Source organism: Vanellus vanellus (assembly GCF_965231255.1).
Source record: "Vanellus vanellus genome assembly, chromosome: 17".
NCBI classification, from domain to species: Eukaryota; Metazoa; Chordata; class Aves; order Charadriiformes; family Charadriidae; genus Vanellus; species Vanellus vanellus.
Window position 1 is genome coordinate 4999312 of NC_138922.1, and position 23778 is coordinate 5023089.

General features: G+C 37.2%; 1 protein-coding gene across 2 annotated transcripts in view; it reads left to right on the top strand.

The window, feature by feature from the left end:
- B3GNTL1 (UDP-GlcNAc:betaGal beta-1,3-N-acetylglucosaminyltransferase like 1) overlaps positions 1-23778 on the top strand; it is a gene marked incomplete at its 3' end in the record, with an annotated part of 132593 nt that overhangs the window by 78005 nt on the left and 30810 nt on the right. For both annotated transcript variants that reach the window (XM_082492340.1, XM_082492339.1), the window contains exon 7: positions 15185-15280. In XM_082492340.1, coding sequence (XP_082348466.1) covers positions 15185-15280 — 96 coding nt within the window. The remainder of the gene's footprint in view (positions 1-15184; positions 15281-23778) is intronic.

The following is a 23778-nucleotide window of genomic DNA, read 5'->3' on the forward strand; positions in this document are numbered from 1 at the left end:
CAATGGCAAAGTAATATGCTGTAAAAAGCTCATAGTTTGCTCCGACTGTTGAAAATGAATTATGGTGCAGACCCACATAGTAGTGTATAATGCATTTCTGTATTGCTGCAATTACAGTGAAGCTGCAGGGTTCATTTGCAGTCCAAGGGCTCGTTTAGGAGCAGTGCAGCCTCACCTGGGCTGGCTGAAACTGGGTTTGAAACTGCACACTCAGAAAGAACTTCAAATGTAAAGTGTAAAAGTTCTTAGTTTTCTCTTGCATTAGAAAAAGCCTTGCTTTCATGGTTTTGTCAAGAGAATGGTTTACTGCAACTAAATGGAAATATTTAGAACATAAAGGACATTCCTGACAAGATTATAGTTTTTAATATGGGATTTTGGATTTCAACTTCTGTTGCTATTTTAAATACTGACATTTAAAATCGTTGTTGGATTTGCAAAGCAGCCACAATGATAAGGATATGATTGCAGCTGACTAACGAGAAATTATGTTGAATTGGAGAATACCAATTACTTACCTTATTATTCTTAGTAAGTTAAGAAAAGAAATTATGTCTGGAACAACTTAGAACACAAGACTATTGTGACAACAGGTGATAAGACTGAGAAAATTAATGAAACAGATGCTGTCAAAATTCTACATAGTTCAGTTTTAAACAAAAAGAACATTGACCCAGACCTTTTTTCATTTAAATGCATGGAATATGCTTAAAAAGCAAACCTTTCTATCGAGGTTCATCACTGTAAAAACTTCATTTGAGATTCTAAAAGTTGCCACCCTGTGAAAATAACATCTGTTTAAACACAGCAATCCGAGAGGAATAGTTTTCTATGTACCCCTTTTTCTTTCATAGTACTTCAGACTTAGAATATTTAGTTTAGTACAATAGACATTGAGATTTATTTTTGGTAAACAGCTACTGAAGCTAGAGTAATTTGCAATTTCTATGAAGTGTCATCATTAGGAAATGCATGTTTTTTAGGAAGAAAGCATGGTGTTTTTTAACTTGAATAAGTTGATTTGAATCACTGATAGCTATCCTTGTAATCTTTGTGTAGCTCAAAAGATAAACTAACCTCTCAAAGTACATATCTTTTTTTTTTTTAATAAAAAATTGTTAAGTAATTCCATAGCGTTATAGTTTCTACTCGTGTGCTTCTGCCAAAAATACTTAGGTCATAAATACATTTTTCTTTGAGCTGCAATAAATGTTTTGTTATCAAAAGATATAATTAGCTTTCTAAGATCTCGCGAAAAAGAGGATGAGGTTTGAACCATTTGTCATGGCATTGATCTTAAAAGTTTCCATTTATTTATTTATTTCAATTTGTGTGAAGAGGTGATAGGTCTCATGGTGCAGCAGAGATGAGATAATCCAGGTCCGATAGCTGTTGTACAGCATACGCGTTATGTTATTTTGAACTGTTTGACTGTTAGACTGAAAAATATTTAAACAGTATGCAGGGACCAGAACAGCTGTGATGGCATAGGAAGTTTCCAGTTTTCTCCTTTTTTCTTTTATTCTTTTTCTCTTTTCTTGACGACCTTGTTCTTTTCCTATCCTTTGCCTTCAAAGGACAGCTTGTTTATTTGGTGTTCCCTAAATTAAAACTGGAAGACACACCCTTCCTTCATTTAATGAAAGTTTCAAGCGTAAGGAGAAGTACTTGAATTTCAGTGTGACATGAAAGGCAAACTGCTGTCTGCTGCCGTCCCACGGGCAATCCCGCTGCGGGCTGGCGGTGAGAGCGGGCGCTTCACAGGGGACGGTGGGATGGGTTGGGGTGGCCAGCGGGGTTAGCAGGGCGGGCGCTAAGGGAAGGGATGTGCAGGAATTTAGCTGGACTGATAGCTTGGAAGTTGGAAACTTTACAACTTGGAAATTGAGAACAAGCCCAGCCTGTCGTGAAAATATCAAAAGTAATATGATAAGGCTCAGTAAAACTTGTCCGGTCATCTTCTGGTGATGATAACATCAGAGTGTCTGTTATTTTGCTCTCTGTGTGTAAAAATGGGAGTTTCTTTAATTGCACCTGTGCTTTACAATATTTATACTTTTCTTAAAAACTTCGAGGTACACTCTTGATGTCCAAATGAGCTGCTGTTGGACAGGCCATTTCAGAGGGCCTCATAAATCGGCAGAAATGCCGTCTGTTCTGGGTGTGCTGACACATCCGATGGTGATGAGTTTTATCCCAGGTCAAAGTAGTGGTGAATTAATTTTGCTGACTCATCGCTGCGATTGGAAGCCGTGTGTCCAGGCTTGGCATGGCACTGCGCCTGAACTAACATACCTCCTCCCTCCGAGAGAGCTTATGTTGGTCTGCGAAGGATCTTGGAGATACGTCAGAAGTGTATTCTGGATCAGAAGGTATAAACATTACATGCAGTTATGCACTGGATGCAGTAATTCCACTGAAGTCAACGAAGGTAGTCTGTATTTTCACTGATCTAAGTGGAAGCAGAAACATCTTCCATTTCACTTAAAACACTGTACAGTCGCTTTGTGTCATTTTTTAACTTTACATTTTGCAGATACTGTATATAAACCTGGTTTATGTCTTTTCTAAGTGGCAGTCGGTATAAACACAGTATCGTTGTATAGGATGAAACATGTGAGAAGTTCCCCTTGGAAACGAAGGGAAGAGGTTATTAGAAACAACCTAATTCAAATTAAAGTGCTTGAAGTATCACACTTGCTTCAATGCTAAAAACTTGGCACACCTGGTGCAGGGAAGCGGCTAAAGCACGTGTGTGGATTAAAGTAAGCATACTTCCCTCGTTTCCTCTCATACTTCTGTTTAAAGGGAGTTTTTTTCTCAGCCTGGAGGGTATTTTCTTTCCTCATCCTCCATGGCAGTCATACAGTACAAATAGCAGCAATAACATATTCTCTACTCCTTCTTAGAATCAAGTTTTCTCACATTTCAGTGAAGTAGGAAAATAAATTGAAATCTTAACTGAACAGCACATCCTTTCATGTTCCATGAGCTTTAAAGAGCTGATGTCTTCTCTTCATTTCATTAGCAAGCTGGAAGACTTGCCAGTCAGTATTTTTTGCATATTTAGAAATGATGTTGCTGAGTTCAAAGGTTTGAGTCCAGAGAACTGCTGTTGGCGTTCCCTCTTTCTTCTTTGGCTGGTACCTCGGTGACCAGTTACTGCACTAACACGGGCTGTATTTCATAGGTCCAGCATTGCTGTCATTTTTCACAGGGTGTTGGTTGAAGTATGCCAGAGTAACAAGTCCTGAAGGTATTATACCTCATTAGTTTTATGGTCTTTTGGCAGTATTCAAAGGTTTTTTTTGAAGGGGAAGAACATGTTTCTGATCATGAAACCGGGTGCGTGGCTAAAATGCTTCAGCTGTTTTTGGAAGATCACAACTTGCAGTTCTTTCCCTGAATTCAAATTAGACAAGAAGACTTGTTGCTAGTAGAGATGATGTGAGTAACCTTTGCAACATGAACATAGCTTTTATAGATGAATTGGCATATTTTTCAAGATCCATTTTCTCTTTAAAAAGCTGCCTTTTTCTCCTTCCAATCTCCAAAGGATTTTGCTGGGGCAGAATAACACATGTGCATGTGTGAAAAATTGCTGTTCATAAGTGTCTCAACTTAGCTAAATATTTAAACATATGTAGCTTGCCTGTGTATATGCTACTAAAGCAATGGTTTCCTGAATCAGGATTTAACAGATGATTCCTAAGGTTAGGGTGATTTTGGAACTTAGACTCTGTTACTGCAATATGTGCGTCCTCCTGGTTCTATCATTTATTTTTACACTGGGTTTCCCTGTGAAGTGGTGCAGTTTTGAAAAGGGCAGAGATCCCCACTTCCAAAAAGAGGTTATAGTGCATATGTAGGGTGTTATTAAACCAAACGGGGGGGTCTAATTCCCAGGGTGTTAGGTTTGCCGAGTTTCTGATGCAATACAGGGAAGGATGTAGGTGTTTCTGGATTCAGAACAGCTAGAATTGCCTGTGCTGGCCAAGAGGAACTCTAGCTGAATTTGTTCAGGGATACTGCAGGGCAGAGGTGCCTTAATTCTAGAAATGTGCTTTTTAGGTATCTTGCACAGGGACGTGGAGTTTCAGGTTTAGAAATCATATATGTTGTTAATTAGAAGCTTAATATCTCACAGATTTCAGTGGATGTCTAGAGTCAAAACATTAGTGAGAAGTCACAGTGTTTTAAGGCAACAAATAAGAATAGTAAATATTTTATCAGAAAGAGGAATAAGTATTTTTGATATCTTGACTGTGCTTAATACAAAGCTAAGTTAGATAAAGCCATATTGAGATACCTGATTAATGCTCTTACTCTTTTTAATTTTTTGGTATCCTGGCATTGTACTTGAGCTTCAAAGTTATGGTCATTTGTCCCTGTTGGTTGTTTGCTGCAGTGAAACTCCTGATTTGCTCACTTTATAACACTGAACGCTTCATCCATGCTGGCTGAGATATTTGCTGTTCCCTACAGGAGTGTCCAATCTGGTGTGTTCCCTTACTATAGACAAGGTTGGACCAATCTTCGTGATAATTTGCATGAATCGTTATTAGAAAAAAATGTAGAGAAAGCTTTGCTGAAAGTTCTTTTGGATTGCTGCGGTTTATCTTATTTTATTTTTTACAAGTAGCACGTGCAAAGTTCTTTATATCAATTTCACGGTGTTTTAGGAAAACTATCAAAGATTTTACTGAAATTTTACAATGTAATGACAGGGAAATTAGAACTATTATGTATTTTTTTAAACACAATATTTTTACAGTACATTGTTATTGTGCTTTTGTGTTTTACACTACTTTTTTCAGAATTTGTAATTCAGAGATATGAAACATTATTTAAATCTTAACCTTTTTTAGCAGGATGTGTGTGATGAAAAAAGGTGGTTATGTTGAGTGACCCATGAAACTTTCAAAGATATAAATCACAAGAGCTGCTTAATAGATCCTTCCTAGCTGGTGCTATAACTGTATTTGGTTTCTGTATAGCCAAAAGTGCTGTTCTGTTTTCAAATTTTAAGTTACGTTAAGTACAATTCTAGCATCTCCTTCCTCCACTGATTTTCAGCTTTTTGACAGCTGAAAAATCAACATTTTCTTTTCGGATTCAGTTGGCTTCGTTTAGGTAGTTATTAATATTTATAGCAAGACCTTTTTTTGCTGCTATGTTTCTATGATGCCATTACTATTTGCTAATGATACGTGCTGAGTGCCAGAGAGTACGTTTACTATCCTTTTAGGTGTAAATATTTCTGCAGGACAGGATAAGAAAAAGGTATTAAACAACAATGTAAAATTTTCATATGTGTAGCAGAATTGACTTCCTTTTAATTCTTTGAACATTTTAGCTACACTTTACTGATCAGATTCACGCAGCATACTGAAGCAGTTTTTTAGATATGATTTCTTATTACAGAAATTCATGTAATCAATTTGATGATAATTATAATAGTCTGATTATAGGAATGTACAGATACATGAGGCTAAGGCAGATATTCAGCCGTTTAAAGGTGCTTATCTGAACTAGTGAATTTAGAAACCTCGTTCCCTAGGAGCTCCCTTGTATTCATTAGAGATGGCAATAGAGATCTTAAATGAGTTGAGTTGCCCCATGGCAGAAATGCTCTGTGGTAGAGAGGACCCATGTTGCCTGGGCTGCTTGCTTATACATCTCTGACTTACAATGAACCTGGGCCCTAATCCTTGCTCTTTATTGTTGATTTGTATTGTTCTAATTGGAGCATAGGTGCCCTGAAGCTAATTCGTACCAGCCTCCACTTCGAAGATCTTAAGCTATTTATTGCCTTCTTTCTTATAATTGAATTCTTGAGAGTTTGAAAATATTTTAACATGCTGGGTAGGTTGGATGACTGACTGTCTGAATAGTAACCAATTCAAACCAGTGACAGGGAAATGCCAAGTTCAGACAGAACTTAACGTAGGAATAAGTGTCAGGAGCCATGCACACATAGAGCCCAATTTCAGAGATATGATATGACCTTCAAACGACCCGTGCTATGAGAGTTTTGGTTATAGAGTAAGCAGACACAAATAAAAGGAAATGTTGATCGGATTGTTGGCTGGGAGGCAGTGAAAGAACCTACAAAATCAAATCCCACATATAAACCCATCAACAAGTTATTAGGGAGGCTGAAACAAGAGAATGCAGATAGGAGGGAAAAGCTTTGTAGTGCTCTCAGCTCTGTTTTTTCTCAGACTTTTACAAATTGATGGGCGCTTAATTTTTACTTCTGTGTTTTCTCAGGATTGGTTGAGGTCCTTCCAATTTTGTCTTCTGCACTGTTGAAAAACAAACTGTTGTAACAGATCACTGGGTTTTGACATGTATTAGGGCCCTTTCATTATCAAAAGTGTATGCGTGTGTAAGGACTTTTGCTGAGGTACTGGGTTGTTTTTTTCCCTCAGTTGCTATATATCATTATGAGAAAGTGTATTGTGGGGTAAAAGATTTGAAACGGTGTGCAGAAGGTTAGTATTAAACCATTTATATAAAACAAAGTTTTGAGAAGAGTTTAATTTTTCCCTCTGTGAAATATGTTGTATTACTGTTTCTTGCACTAGGCGTGAAATATATTTTTCTAAAATAATTAAATAACTGATTTTTATTTTCTATCTTTTCTTTGTTCTCCCATTAACAATTTTTAAGTGATACAGAATGTAAATCAAACACTCTTGGGGCACTGGAATGCATTTGGTACTTTGATACCCCCCAAAGACTTGTGATATGATGGAAGACATGAGGGAGAGATTTAGGGTAAAGTTTGCTTTGATTTCCTAAAGAAAACATTCTACTATTGCAGTTGTTAATCAAATAATCAGAATCTATGGTCTAAGGTCTGACCTAATTTTTCTCTTTTTGCCTACTCTAGATGTTAAAAGCCTATAGGGGAAAAAAGCGCACAAAAGAAATACCATTTGTATTGAAATAAATGCAGCAAGTTGGCATGAATATTTAATATTTCTCCTGTGGATCTTTTGCATGTACATTAGCACACAGCTGAACTTTTCAAATTCAAAAGTAATCTCCTTACCTACTATTCTATACTTGTTTAGAAGTTTCATTTAACTGAGATTCTTATGTCCCCCCACTTCCAAGTTGCATACAACTTTTTTAACATGAACATTCATTTGAAAAGGAGAATCAGTGAGCATTAGTAGGTAGGACATGTTACATTTTTGTATAAAGCTAAACACTTGAAAATGTTTCATGTTTCTCTCTCAAAATACCTGCATTTTAAAATCTGCTGAAGTTGAGATTTTCCAGGACATTTATTCACCTATCAATTGAACATTAATTTTAAAAGGTGTTATGTGGAAAAGTTCCCTGTGTTGCTTTTTATATGAATTTGTTTTCCTCTTTACTACAAACAATTGACTGCTTTCTAATTGTGGCCAGAGCATCATCCACTTTAAAAGGCAAGATAGTCTTTTTTTCTTTTTTGCTGCACACCGTGTAAGGCAATGAAATTGGAGGAGAAGTCACAGGAAGATGGGTAGAAAAGGAAAAGACTACTAAAATACTCAGCCAACAGCAGCATATACTTCCCCAGAGCTGGCACTCCTTCCTGTTGAAGGAGGAGATTTTCCTTGGATGTAACAGTGTGAATCCAAAGAAAGGATTTTCCAGAGCATTGCAGGGCTAGCTTGATTATCTTCATGCTCTATATGTTGTTATCTATTAAATATTATTATAAATATTAAATATAGCTGATGTTTTTATAGACGGAAAATAAATAATACTTTCAAATAATCTTCTGAACGCTACAGGTTTAATAACTCTGTAAGAGTAGAATTGTCCTATCATTGAAAAAAGGATATTTATATTGTCTTTTGTTTTTCATAGATCTTTGAGATGAAAATTGGTGTCTAAATATATATTTTGTTGTAATAACTTCAAATATTTCAGTTATGTTACCTTCATTTGGGTACTGTCTCCAAATCTAAAAGACATATTTAGTCTTCATGTTGCAAAAATACTAAATGACGTGTCCAAAAGTCAAATGGAAAGATCATTTTTAAGACTTACTACATGAGCGTTGGTCAGTGTTGCTTCTTAGCAGTTTTCTTGTTTGTTCTAATCACGATTTAGTATCTGCTAATATGACTTTAAGCAGATTGTTTTCTTTCTTTTGTGGTAAAAGCTCAGCATAAACAGCAAGCCAAGTAGACAACCTCTTGGTACAGAATGCTTCATTTTACTGGATGGAGTAATTCTTCCATTGTAAATACTTGACTCTTTAAAGACTGGAAACTCTCCAAGAATTAGAGACTTGTTAAGGCATGGATGTTACAAAGACCACTTTTAGCAGCTTACAGGCAAGAAAAAAAGATGTAAGACATGCTAAAATCATACAGGCTATTCCCTTTGCATGCATCTATTCTTTCAGTTTCAGCAGTAGGTTAATTCATCGTCATTAGTAGATAAAAGCTTTGAAAAAAGACTAGAAGAATGGTGCTTGCTATTGGGTTTTACTAGGAGCATTCAACTACGAAAAAGAGATATTCAGCAGTATAGTCAGCTTTCAATTATCCAGCACAATGAGGCTGGCATGGGCTAGCTAACAGAAAGCAAAACCACAGCTAATTCAATACATATGTATTAGACTATAAACCCAAAGTTAATATATTTACCTTTAGAAAATTTGTAAACAGATTTCCTTTCAGCAGCAGATTTTTTTATTTTTTTTTTTTAAAAAGAAGGTAGATATATTGCAGCCTGATATAAGCAGTCTTTACCTGCATTTCATTCTTTGTGGTGCTCTGTAGTAGCCAGAGATGTGTGGAGGAGGTGATGCCGTGTTAATACACAGGCGGCTCTTACTCACTTCAGGTGGTGCTTTCACATCCAACAGTGCAGAGACTTAACATTAAAATTTTATATTACATAGGGAATGCTATTTGTATAGAATTTTATGGTTTTAGTATAACAGTCAATAGCTATAAAGAGGACTATCATGCTTTTCTTAAAGTGAATGGCTGGTGAAAAGCACTAAGAATGTAATAAACTGTGAGGAACAAGGGAGCTCGATACAGCAGTTCAAACAAATTTAACTTTTTTCTCCCAGCACTACTGCTCTCCCAACGGTCCTCCCATTACTGTCGTCTGCTTACATCGTGAGAACTGAGTGTCTTGGGATGTTGGGAAGTGCGTAGCAGAGACTTGTATGAGAGATTCATGCATTGTGTCCCTCGAGATTTAGGTATCCTTTACAGAGCATTGAACGATACCGTAAATGTTTTAGTGAACATTTTTTCTTTAATCTGCATTAAAAAAATAAAACAAAAAGCAAATATCAGTTTTTAGTGTAATAACATTTATGCCTTGATTAACCTTCTGGGCTTTCAAGAAAACAGCCTATGTTTGAAAGTGGACAGTTTCAAATGTTATTATTTAGCCTATGTAACTGGGGTTCTAATAACTTTGAATGCAGAATCTTGGTGTTTTTTAATAGATATTTATTTATATTCCTGGCACTCCATAAATCATGTAATACTTTGTTACATAGGTATGGTATACTATACTGTTGAATGGCTGCACCTTACAATAGGCTTAAAACTTTTTACATAGATTTCAAAAAAGTTAACTGTGGATCATACGGTCACTGTGTAGGTAAGAGCATCAAACAAATGATTATTACTACAGCTTGTACACAGATTTGATCATTGTACTGTATTTGTGTGAAACACTGACCAGAGAGAGATCACTAAACTTTTATAAACCCCCCCCTTTTTTTTTTTTAAATAGTATCCGAATTTTAACCTCAGTAAAGTTTTGAAATGTTGGAAGGGATTGTACTTAGAGGTGTAAGAGAACATCTCTGCAGTGCAGTGCTTCTACTTTCCAACTATATACCGAAAAGGGAACTAGCTGTATTATCTACTTAGTTGCTACATAAAATAAACAATATAGGTCCCTTCAAACAGTGGGAGGAAACACTAGATAGAAAAACAGATAGAGCAACTGAGAAAGCGTCACCCTACAGCCACTCTCACTGGTTCCATTCTTGCAGAGAGTCTGCGTTTCCTGCGAACTGTGAAACATTTCAGCCTCTGTTAAAGCTTCAAATCCTGAGGAAATCATGGGGAACTAGAGGTCATAATTTTTCCAGGACTGGGACTGGAATACCTTCTTGGAGCTGCTGAAATCTCTCTGCTTTCACTGGCATTAGCAATTCTCAGGGCTCTTGAATTCTTTTTGATTAGTTTTGTTGCTAAGTAGAGTTTGGGATTGGGAAGGTTTTGAAGTGATGCTGGGTTTTAGTCAAGCCTGCACCAGAATTACTATGTATATATCAACCTTTCAGTATGGAGAATCATGGCATGTTTTATTTCTGAAATGTACTTTTTGTTGTGCCAGATCCTGGCTTCTTTAGAGCAGGGATTTGCAGTTAATGTTGAAGTATGCAATGATTAGGTGATACAGGCAATTATGTATATAGGCATATGAAAAACAAACCAGTTCAGTACAATATAAACTAACTGAATGTAATCCATACCAGACTGGGTGTTTAGGTTCCTTAAAGCTTAATAAAGTTTGTTTTATTTTTTGTTTGTTTGTTTAAAAAAAAAATCTTATTTGCCTAATGCTTTTTTGAAGTAGGATAAGGAGTGTGTTCTTCTCTCCTCTACCTTCCATACCTCTTCTGCCACACTAATATGCTCCCCTGATTCTGAATGTAAACCGGGTAATCTTTAGTAGTGAGGTCCTGGTATCTTCACTGCTGAATTAATGCACTAGTATCTTAACGCATAATTTTTTCTGAAGTCAGGAGTGATGTCCTTTAGCCTATAGTTTGCCTAGAGCTCACAAAGTCATTGTGGCCCTCTGCCATTTTGTTTGGTTGGTTGGTTTGTTTTCTTTTTCACCTTCTAACATGTTAATGTATGACCCTGGCTATTGGAAAGCATTGTTTATCATAACATAGGAGATTTTTTTCTAATCCTTGATCTGTGTGGATATAATTTTCATAAATGCTATAGCATAAGTAGAATTAAATGAGTAGTGTATTTTAGGGAATTAGCTTGTTACATTGGAAAGCAGTCTGGGCCCTTGATTAAATATGTTGCTTTTGTGAACCGCCTGGTTTCTTCTCTCTATTCTGCATGACATAATGTGATAAGGTTGTTTCACCATCTGCATGTGTTCTTTTGGCACATTGCTGTTAGATTTTGATTTGCTGGTTCAGGAAATAGAACTTTCCTTGAAGAGTTACTATAAACACATGAATGCCTTTCTTGGTATTGGAACTTAAATGTCGTATTGAATGCTGACATGATCTGAAGTGAGCATCAGTGGGGACCAGGATTAAATGTGCTGTTGACAGCTTTGAAACACAACAAATGAAAGTCACTTTATCAACTCTTTATATTCTTTAGATTTATTTTCAAAGAATCTCTGTAATAGTTGAATGTAATTCGATAGCCAAACAGTTAGCAAGAACAAACCAGAGCAAATCAGTTTCAGTTACTTGCTACTTGATCCTTAGAATAAAAACAGATGACAATAAAAGTTCTAAATAATTTAACAAATACAGTGCTGAAATAGCAACCTGTCTCCATCACCTGGAAACTGATGAAGGTGAATTCCAATTTGGTTATGACAACACTGTGTTCTTCAGGAATTCTAAATCTGAACAGGTTTATATCTTCATCTATGAGCCCTGTAGTTAGTTTTTAACAAGTTAGTTTCATTAAACTAGGTTATATTTGGATAATCTTTACAGCATACAGTGTACTATAATTAATAATGACAGCTACTATTAAGCATTAATATTCCAGTACAGCTGTGTGTGAAATGTTCACAGGTCCAAACTGCTTTCCAATACACTGAATTCACTCCTTGAGGAGGACTGAAAACCCATTGAGGTTCTGATGTGTACAAGACATTTGTTGGGCAGTGCTGGAGAATGTTTCCAAGAAAACTAAACATAGCAGTTACAGAGCTGCATCATCATTCAAATTCGGCTTTTGATTGATTCTCAGATGAGGGCTATAGTCATATCCTCTTTGTTTCTTTTGTTCCAGTCCACGCTGTCTAAAAGATTTATGGATAAAATCTTGAGTGGCAATCTCACAAAGTGAGAAGTTGCAGTTTTTATCATGGAGTCAGCCAGTTTGACCATTTTTTAACACCTTGGCAAGTGTGTATGACAGGAGTAGGCAAAAAAAGAAATCCAGAGGAGACTTTCCCATCTGACTAAACCAAGCTGAAATCTAGGATTTGCAAACTGCAGAAAGTTGAGGTTATTTTTCTTCTCTTGCAGATGAAATTTCAAAAGCTCTTGAAGGTAGCTTTCAAAAGTTTGGCAGATGCTGCAGTGTTTCAAAACAGTTGTTAGGAGTTTAGTGTTTTTCCTGAGCCAGTTCTCCTCCCATCTCTAAGGATTCAGATAGAGGGTGCAGTTTTACATTACAGCTGAACTGATTAACTGTGGGCAACGACCAAAAAGGGAGGTCTTGTTTTCTTCTCCAAAGCTTGTTCCTTCCCCCTCCAGTATGTCAGCAGTATTGCTACTCTGACCCTGCAGTGAACCGATTGAGACAACTAAGGCTACAGGAAACTAAAACAATAATAAATAATAATAATAAAAACAACAACAACAACAACAAAAGAAACGTAATTGATTTCTCACTGATGCAGTGCTCGGATCTGGCTGACCATAGGGTCAGGTGAGTGGCAATGCTGTTGTAAGGGACTGGGATGTGTAGCCCGAGGCAGGAGGAGTGGGAGAGCTCTTAAATTAACATAGACGTCCTGTAAATTTAGACTTTGAGCATACAGTTCCCCTATCAGGTTAAAGATTATTTATGGATTATCTATACTGCTGCTGAAAAGAATGGTCTTGCTGTCCTCTGTGTTTGGTGCCCTGTTTTCATACATCCTTCTTTGTGGTAACACTGGTGTTTTTGTGGTTCATTGGATCAGGGAGCAGATCCAGCTCAAAACTAAGCTAATAAGAAGAAATTCAGCTTCACAAATGTTATTGTTAGCATAGCAAGGCACAAGGGAGGATGGACTTGTCCATTGTGGCAGCAACACAAATTTGATTTTCCTAAAGTTTATTTTGGTGTTGCATTATAAATATTGCTATAGAAAAAGCTTTTTTTACGAGTTCATTGGCTCTTAGCTGGTGTACTGTTCCAGGTTCAAAGATTTTCTTGAAGGATAAGACCCTGAAATCCTATGTGGCTGTCCAGACACCTCATCATCAGTCTCCGTTTTGTCTGTGTGATTCCCCTCTAGTATCTTTTCTGAGACAGACAGTGATCCAGAGCACCGTGTGATTTAGGAAAGACATCAGCGTATGCAGTGTGTGATGGTCTACTTTATAATCATCATTATCTATCTTAATAGAAGTGATTGTTTTTTTTTTTCTTTCTCAGTGTTTCACATTTGTTCTATTTGGTTTCACTTAGTTATATATGTCAATGGAACACAGATTATCTAAAATGTATGGGATTTATGCTCTTTGCACGTGAGCATGACTAATTACATTGAGCTACCTCTTATGATTAAGTGCATTTACGTTCTCTGATGAACCTGGCTGAACTGAGGAAACAACATTCTAGCCTCTCCAAACACATTTCATGTATTCCAATCGGCTCGAGACTTTCTTTTGAAGATTTTCTTTCTTTCAGAAATTAGATTCAATGCAGCTAGCCTAGCTTTTCTCCCTACTGTTGTTTTCTTTTGGGATTACTGTTTGGTCATTGTTCAGTTCAGACCATACTCAATTGCCCTTGTAATTAGTGTGGAGCTAATAACCATGTACTGACTAATCATGTCTGCTCTGGTTTTCTGGGATTGTTTCGACTCTTTCAGCTCCCACTGACTTTTTGGGGGGAGTTTTTGACATTTAGCACCTCTGAAGCCAGGGTGTTGCAGTTATGAATGAGCTGCTAATGTGTTAAGTCATAGCCATTAAGTGATAGGACTATTCTGACTAAATACGGCTGCCGAAAATTTAAGTTTCTATATGGAGATGAGTCACCCTCGGACCACTTTACAGACAGTGAAGTTTTCTCATTCTGTTCCTGAAGTTAGCACGCAGTGGTGGGTGCCTGTGCTTGGTCAGATGATTCAGGCCATAAGAAAAGTGGGAGTACATCACGTGTTGAATTCTGATTAGATTTCTAATTTAATTTGCTTGGAGAATTGGTCTAAGTGTCTGTGTAGAACCGAGTGTGTAAAATTTGGGCTTTAAATCTGTGTTTGTCTGTGGAAATTGAAGTTGCCAGACATAAGAAGAGTTTAAGGAGCTCCATCCCAGGTTGAAATCAAGAGAAACACCTTTAAAATGTAAATACTTGGAGGCATGTGATAAAATGTACATTCATGCACTGATGTTTAAAAATTTCAACTCTACAGGAATATTAATATTACCACTATATCATGCTATGACATCATCTGCTCACAAGATCAGCATTTTCATTAGTGTTTGAAGACTGGCACTAATTGTGAGGGTTCTTTCTTCTGCCCTTGTAAAGCAGGCTCTGCTCTTTATTTCCTGTGTAGTTCTTGGAAGCAGGCACAGTCTCCTGTCTTAACTTTGCACATTCTGTTTGACAAGTTCAGTTTTTTGTTTGGCTAGATACTTCATCTTGTAATGAAAGAAAGAACCCGTTTACCTTCTGTAATCCAGATTCTGGTTTATTTCATAGTTGTGTTTACAACAAGTTTGTTAAATCTGCAAAGAACAATTTGTATAGTTTTTGGCTGTCACTAGTCGAGAGGATGAAATTAATAGCTGTTCCCTTTTCAGTCCCTAAAGCATTTTCTTTACAAAACCTTTTAAGGTTGGTACCACTGGGTAGCAAATCTCTAGTGCTCTGGTAACATTTAGAATAAATTGCATCTTACTTGTCCAAGATTGATTAAGGTTTAAGTGTCTTTGGCAGAAATAAAAGATCAATGCAACTTCCTCCTTAATGTATAGATAAGGGCCTTGACACCTCAAAGGTGCTGGTATACACCACATCTTAAACACTAAGCACATGATAAATTTTAAGCACTTGCATTTCTCAGTGCTTAAAATGGCTGAAGGTTAAGTATGGGCAGGATTTCAGGTGAATGTGTAAGGTCTATTTTGTTCCCCAACAGATGCTTGTTTTAATGTTCTATTAATTAAGACTGGCTTTTTTCATCTTTTTCCTAGGTATTTACTTCCCATGGACCTACTGTGATTATGCCTACCTGGTTCTGTTCTCGAGAATGGTTTTTTCACGTGGGAAAATTTGATGAGGGTGGAAAGGTGAGTGCTGCGGATGATATGGATAGTATGATACATAGTCCAGGGACCATCTCTTTGTCTAACAGCCTCTGAAAGCCCTAAACCTGTCATTAAGAAACACTAGGCAAAAGGGTATAGATAAAAACTGAGGTCTAAAAAAGTCGGGGTTGTACCGTATACCTTTTTTTCTTTAAAAAAAAAAAAAAAAAGGCAGTCGTTAACCAAGTACAGTTGTTTTGGGATAACTCTGATTGAAAGACGTAACTGAGATGGGCTTTGTAGATAAATCTAACACATTTGTTAGATATGTCAGCGTAGCTGGAAAAATTTAAGAAGAGTTCAGACATTCAAGCTCCTCTTCAGTCCCTTAAATGGACACAGTAGATGTGAAAGCGAAAAAAAGTCAGCTCGTAGTTTCATTATGAACCGTCTCCGAAAGGTAAGGTAGATTTGGTGAGAGATTGGAAGGGAAGGAAGGTGCAGGAAGGCAAAGAGATGGCGATACATTCTCCTAAGGGGAAAGATTTATATCCCTAAAATGTAGAAAGAAGGGAGGAGGAGAGGTCACAATGTGTCATAAAACTACTATCATTAAATCTCATTTATGCACTTGTCTCATATCCACTTGTCAATCTTAGTTCTCAGGCTTGCGTTTGGAAGATGTTGAATAGCTTTTCCTTAAGGACTGAGAAGTTACAAATTAAACAACTGTTATTTGAGAAGTGTTTGTCCACTGACAGTTGGGTGTTCTTTTTCTTTATAGTTTTCCTGCATGAGTTCAATTCGATTGCTTTAGGTTCATCAGCATGTTTATGGAATAAAATCCAGGGATGTCTGTTGGAGGTATTTATTGTGGTAGGAGTAGAAATATGTTGGCAAATAGATCTAATTCAGACGCAACTGGATTCATTCTGTGTGTTTTGGACCTGAGGGGTTTCGCTTCCAGTGGTTTTCGTGAGATTTTTAGGGCTAGAATGGGTGGTTCAGAGTTTTGTTGTGTTGTGTTGTTTTGTTTTGTTTTTTTTAAAGCCTTAGTTTAATAGTACCCTAAAAAAAAACGTACTAAGGCTATTTCCTATTTTATTATTTAAATTATATCAGATCATGATTATTATTATTTTTATAGCCTCTAAACAGAGCCCTCCCATGCCACACAGTGTACATATATACACACATAGACATGCACACATGTATATATGCATGTATGGGGATATACAAATATTATTCTTTGGGCTGCCAAAAAAATTATAATTTAAGGAGACAGCAGACAGAGAAGAGAATTGTTTAAAGTGGTGAAAAGATTTGCCCTTAATTACATGGCGGGTGAGTGGAAGAGCTGGGAATGGTGCCTGGCTCCCAATGCAGTCTACATTCGCTGACCCATGCTATTTATTTCTTTTTTATTATTATTCCTTATCATTGTATTTTCATTCGTTGAAGAACGTTTGACCTAACTTCTTGAGTATTGTTAGTAAGCTCAAAAAAAGAAAGCAAGCGAAAACCTAATAACAACAATAGAACAGCAAGCCTAATGATAAAGTTCAAGAGGTTAAGTTAAACAGACTATTGTTCTATGCTTTTTTTCTTTTAGTTTTGGGTTTGGTTTTTTTCTCTTTGTTCTGTTTTTGTCGGGTTTTTTTTGGTTTTGCTTTATATGTATAATTGTGTAGGGACTATGCCATGCAGCTGTAATATGCTGACAATCTTAATCCTAATGATTTTTCAGCCACATTGCATGATACGTCCTTCTAGTTTTAAAAATTATCAGTGATAAGTTAAACCTTTTGCTTGTCCCTATTGTGAAGTGTCTAACGTGTCAAAACTTAAACTCTGGCTGATATGGAGGACCTTCAAAAAATTACCCTATGAACAAGGGTGACGACAGATCTGAACGAAGTAACGAACGTAAGCAATGAAGTCAAAACCCTTGTCCTATATGAGTTTAGAGGACACAAAATCAAGTCCTAAATCTTTTAGCATTTGGCACTGAAAAGTATTTAGCGTTGATCTAACTCACTCATTTTCATTCTAAAAGAATTCCTTTGAGGCAAAGAAAGATTTTTCTCTGTGTATCAGTAGAGCTGTTATAAAGTAGTACTGAGTGCTCTTAAGGATCTTACCCCCCTGTGTGTGTGTGTTCTGACCTGACCCATGATCTGACTATGTTAATTTGATCACTTCCATCTCCATTTTTGGGATAGTATTTAACAGTGCGACCCATAAGTGTCATATTGCTGCAAGTAAACACAGAAACAGGCCAACAAATCTCCACATTTCAGTTTTCTCCATTTGCTAAACTGTTTCCATGCCAAAAAGCTGCATTTCTCATTTGGAATTAAATCCAAACACCTGTTCTTCATATTTCAGTGCTTAGAACAAATGGAAGATAATTCTTCCATGCAAGAAATTGTGATTTGATGTTTACATTAATAGTGTGGGTGGACTGGTAGAATATAAATATATAAGCTATGATGTAATCTTTTTTTTATTACAGGTAGGTATGCATGTATCTCTCTGTCCATCCAGGCTTTATGTGAAACAGATTTTTTAAAATATTTTTTAAATTATTTTCGAACTAAATACTTCTTTCTGGTCAAGATCTGCAGTTGTTGGAAGTGTATTCCTTGTATGTAATCACTGGGGCAAGTCCAAGCAAAATCCTAAAGAGTGTCTTCAGAAATGGTGGCTAAGAACCTGACAGGTTTGCTTTCTGCACTAATTAACTAAAATGGTAGAGGTGTTATTTATGCAACCTCTGATAATTAAAGCAGAAATACTTAAAAGTAGTTGATTTTAGCAAGCTCTAATAGTGTGCTGAGGCTACAGTTATACAGTACAAATGGTGACAAGCTTACAAAGTGACATTTTAAATAGTATCCACTGCTAGGAGGAGAGTCACATGAAACATAATTCTGACTTAAATTTTTAGGAAACTAAAGGGAAATAATCTTCCCATTACCCAATCGGTTCAGATAAAGAGTGCAGTACTTCCTTACTGAACGAAGTGGCAGGACTTTTCTAAACCCTTCAGAACTCACACTTGAAAATTAGTGTGTGACATTATCTGTGTGGCTGTTTTTGCTCTTATACCAGCTTGCATCATTGTTTAAAAGTCGTAACTGCGTCCAAAAGCATCACAAAAAGTTGTGCTGAGGAAAAAATGTACATGGTCTTGTAGAATATGAAAAGCAGATTTCAAAGCTATATTGTGTTAAAGTAGGGAACTTATAAAGTCATCTGCAGCAGTAGATCTGGTGCCTGGTATTAGCTAAGCAAAGTTATTGCTTTGTCTGTTTGACAGTGCGCTTCAATTTGCATACAAAACCAATATTTTGTAATTGTATCTGACTGACCTTGTGTACTTCTGCCGAAATGTATTCTTCAGATGGACAACAGATTTTGTTTGCTGTTAATGTCCAAATGGAGATCACTGGGAAGGCACGCTATGTTGTCCTTTTGTTCTAGTCACCTGTGTGTCATGGCACTAGGCTAAAACAACGGGCTTGTTGCTTTAGGTAAGTGCTCCAAGAAATCTTGAGTACAATAAGATCTGTTTAAATGAGCACTGCTGACCTGCAGACTCTACTCCATGCAAATGTGGCATGTTGTATAGCCTTGGCTTTATTCAAGCACTATTATTCTTGACATTACAACTGTAATATGCCACACTTGTTTCTTTCCCTAGAGTTTTACCACAACTCAGTCCCAAATTTCCTGTCACCTCTGTATTTAACCTTCCCTTTTAAGTGTATGAAAACTAAAAATGGAGTGACAGCCTTAAAGTTCTAAACTGATCTCAAAGTGTAAACAGGGGAAAATTATTCTTAATGAGCCCCAGATGGAATAGCATATTATAAGCCACTGGCCCTTCTGAACACAAACTGTGGCTCCAAACAAAGTGTCTGGAACTCAGTTTGGATTTATTTTTGTGATAAAAGGTCACAAAATCATGATCAACGAGGTGTCAAAATATCCTTTGGTGCACAGGAGACTGTAGTGCATGCTGCAAAGCTCTAGGATAACTTTGTAGGCTATTGGGTGCTAACTAATGCATTTTTTCGTTTTTCTCTGCCAGAGCACAGAAATGTCATTCCCTCCAGAAAGGCAGGCAGTTACAATAATGCCTGAAAGGTAAAAGGCTAAGTAGGAATTTGGTTTTTTGGAACATGCATTAAAATATGGTCAGTCTGTCAAATAACCTATCAAGGTTCTCTGGGGAAAAATCTGGATAAAACACAGGCATTAATGTTTTTGGCTTGGTGTAGTTAAGGCTAAACAGAGATCAGTATTTGATCTAAAAAGGAAAGAAAAAGTGGTGGAGCCAATGTTTAATTATACTTTATAAGCTATTTGAAAATTCACCCTGTGCCCCATGTCTAATGACAGTTTTTGCTATTCTGTTATTAAATAGCGTATAGAATTTACAACCTCACTTCCATTTGACTTCCCATTCATTTTTGTTTAACTCAGTTTCTCTGTGCCAGTACACTTGAATGAATGCAATCTTTTGTAGTTTCCTCTAACCTGTTATTTCCCAAACAATGAAGTAAATATTACAGGCTTCAGGTCTTACAATCAAGGCAAAATGATATAAAGACATGATTTGGATGGGAGCCAAAAAAATGAAGTGACAGATCCGCAGAATGAGACTTAGGAATGTCTTGGATAATCCTGAAGAGAAGCTATGAATAGCTGCTGAATGTGGAGTTAGCTTGTGGTTAGTCTGCTTGCATACCTCTGGTGACTGTCCTAAAGGCAGTTAAACTAAAGGGTATTTTCAATTAACCATAATTTCTCCTTGAAATAAGTAATTTCAATGAGATGATGTTCATTACAAAAGAAATACACAATTGACATTTAATACAAAGCTTGTCTTTAGGGAAAGACTGAAGGACGGATAATTCTTGATAAGTTACTTTAGTTGCTAATTTTTTTCACCTTTACATTTAAATTGGAGACGAGTTCAATTTCTTATTTAGTTTTAGCTTACAGCAGCTTAGTAGCTGTTGCCTAGTAGCAGTACACTCTGAACAGCATTTGCTGCTGAGTAAGAGCGTTTAATGCCTGCCAGAGCAGCACTTGTTTTGGAGGCAGGAGTGCTTCCTCTAAAATAGGGTGTCTTTTCTGTTCACCTCCGTACCACCAACCCCTCTGTATGTGGTATTTCTGTAAGTCCAAGATTTAGCTCGAGACTTTGAGGAAATGCTGTTGGGCAGCTACTGGCATACCTGTTTAAAATAATTTTTTAAAAAAAGAGCACTTTTTTTTTTGTTCGACTTCTCTGCTTTGTTGCTTAATTTTGTTGAGTTTAGAAATTTTTTTTCCTGTTTAATCTCAGTTGTTGTGATATACAGCATTTGATCTGCTTTTCATCCAACTGTAGCGTACTATTAATACTGAAATGTTTTTCTTTTTTTAATGAATGTTCCAAAATATGCACCATGAAATGAATTTATAAAATAGCAATAAAACAAACTCTTTCCAAAGTCCTGTAAGAAACAGATTAGTATGGAATCAAAACTTACTTCCTTTTTGATTCATTCTTTCCTCCTTTCACTGATTTTAGGCTCTTCTGAGGAATGAAAGCAATTTAGCTTATTCTGTCCAACAGTTACTGTGATGTTGCTGTCTGGTTTGCAAAAAGTGTTCCAAGTTATAGCCCAATTTTCCTTGGTGCCTCTGCTTAAGATGAAGGGCTAAAACCCTGAAGAAAAAAAAAAAAAACTGAAATTTTTTTTCACGTGTGAATAGTTTTACTTCGCTTGTCTTGTTTGTCATCGCTTTTTGTTATAAATGCATGTATTTGTAAAATATAAAATAGTCAGTGTTAGATTTCCCATTTTCATTAGACTGCTCTGCATAGGCTGAATCTCCGGTGGTTTTGCTCACAAGGATCTGCCACCTCTACTAGAGTGCCCGTCAGCTGGAAGAGGATGGGGGAAGAGTACATGTCAGAGGTGATTGAGAGAAGGCTGAATGGAGGGACAGGAGATGGATGAGGAAGTTGGGACGGATTGATTCTGACACACAATCAATCTCCCGTGTTAGGCCTAGCAGTAAAAGGCGGCTCTTATATTGTGTTTACTCCTGTACAGCCTAATGGTAAGTTCTGCCCAAGTGACCAAAATAAAGCCTGAAGTTCTGTAGTAGTTCTGTTGGTCATCCCAGGGCTACGACCTGATCTCTCACCCAGTGCTAGTTACAGCGTTGTGAAGAGGGCCACTCTTTCATTAAAAGTCCTCCAAAAATCGCTGATCAGTATCTTCATCCTTTCTAATGCTCCTCGCCATTACTGATGGTGGAGCTGCAAAAACTGTAGCCCGAATTGCTTGTTGTAGTGGCAGGTGGCTTGCATCTCCTTGCCGAATACGTATGTTGAGGACACTGTAGCTGGAGTACTGTTTCATGCAGAGCGATCTGCTAGGAGTCATGGAATAGTTGGGTTGGAAGGGACCTTTAATGGTCATCCAGTCCAACCCTCCTGCAATGAGCAGGGTCATCTTCAAGAGAGTAACAGAGAGCAATGAGAGAGTGGCAAGAGAAGAATCACAGAATATTTAGTTTGGTCCTGGAGCAAGGAATTACTTCAGTTCCAGTTAGGTTCTGCTTGACATCCCATTCTGTATACAAAATCAATCCCCTCATCTGCAGAGCTGACCATCAGCGCAGCAAGTGATACCTGCCCAAAATACTGGATAAGCACAAATAAATCCTTCAGCTGTTTAGTTAAAATGTTAAATGTTAAAGTGAACGATGATTTTGCATTTGGCTAGTGCATGCTGGTTAGTACTGGCCAGGTGCAGGCTGTGGTTTTTCCCTCGGAGTTGTAATCAGCAGCTGATGAGCACAGCCTCGAGTGAGGCAGGCCCATGAGCGCAGCAGGACATATATGGCCGGGGTTTACCTATAATGTGGAAAATTCTGTAAGTAGTCCAGTAACATGTAAACTCTGTGGTTTAATTGTAGTTATTAATGCTGAAAACTATTTATGTGGTAGCCTATTGCTGGAATTCCGGGTTGTTAATTGATACATTTAGCGATGGGTATTCATTTTCTAAAAATAGGTTAAAATATCCTTTTAGCAGTTAAGCAGCTTTTTCTTTGAAAGCTGCGTTGTCTGACAAAGATTCCTGGTGTTTAAAATATCATCTGGATCCAATAATATGTCTCAATTGGGAAGAAACTTTTGTATTGCAACAAACGTGGAGGCTCAGGAGCCGTGGGAAGCCCCATCCCTGCAGGATCTATAGCACAGTCAACGTCTTTCCTCCCCTGAAAAGCACAGGGCAGTGCTGCCGCTTTGTCATGCGAGAGGCCACTGCTGAGCAATACAAGGCACCTGCTCCTTCCTAGGGGTGACCGTACTTTATTTCGTAGTATATCTACCAGTTAAAGTAAAGCAAAAGAGCACTCCAGAACCAAACAGCATTTTGAAAGATCCTTTTACTTTTGCGGTAACTCTCTTTTTTTAATATCCATATTAATGGTTATCTTGATCAATGTAAACACTTAGCCGAAAGAAAATGAATTGCAGATATGTGTGTGATGTAATCGTATATCTGAATCAAAATACGACCACTGCAGTAAGCTTATACGTGCTACAGAATTTGCGCCCAGCCTGACACAGCCTCGTGTGTGACTGGAAAAGAGAAAAAGGTTTAAGCTTTGCTGCAGACTCTCAGTATTTCCATTAAAGTCCAGAATAAGAAAAAGATAGAAAGGCTACAAGACAAATGGAAAGAATTTGAGTTTGTGTTTTTCTAATCCTCTTGATGACTGTGGTTGCTGTCTGCTACTCCAACTTCCCCCAGATTTCTTTTGTGGCTTTCAAAGTAGGTTCATATAAAGCATAAATTGTGTGAAGTTCTCTAAAAGTTTTCTTCCGTGTCTCAGCTCCTAAACTAGAAGTCAGACAAATATCTACAAAGACAAACAATAGCTACAGATAAGCTGCCCTTTGCAAGCAATCAGATCAGAGTTCATTTTATTCAGAATCTGGGAGTGTGGCCCAATTCAGTGTCTTAAATCAATCTATTGTATAGCAAAGTCTGGAGCTGCGAAGTAGAGAGCTTGATTTGGTTCTGATTTCTCCCAAGATACATATGTTCAGTTGAGTGTTTTGGATTTGTTTTCCAGGGTTCAAAGCTTTTTTGTCTCGTTTCTCCACCTCCCCCCCCCCCCCCCCCAGCTGCTCAGTCCAGACCATGTCTGACATGAACACTCAGTGCGGTGGGTATGAAAAACAGTCACTGAACTGTATTGCTCTTGTAATGAGGAGGCCAGAAGAAACCACAGAGGGATTTTATGTCCAGCACTTTAATTAGAGAATCTCCTTTTCTTAATTATGGAAGAAACTCAGACGCTGTGGGTAATGGGGGAAAAAAAATCAATTTTTTTTTTTTTTTAAACTTGTGCTCCTATTAGTTTTCTGTGTTGAAATAGAATACCTAAAATTGAGGTTGAGATTTATGCCCCTGTTATTCATGTATGTGATATTGCCTACAGAAAGAAATGTATTT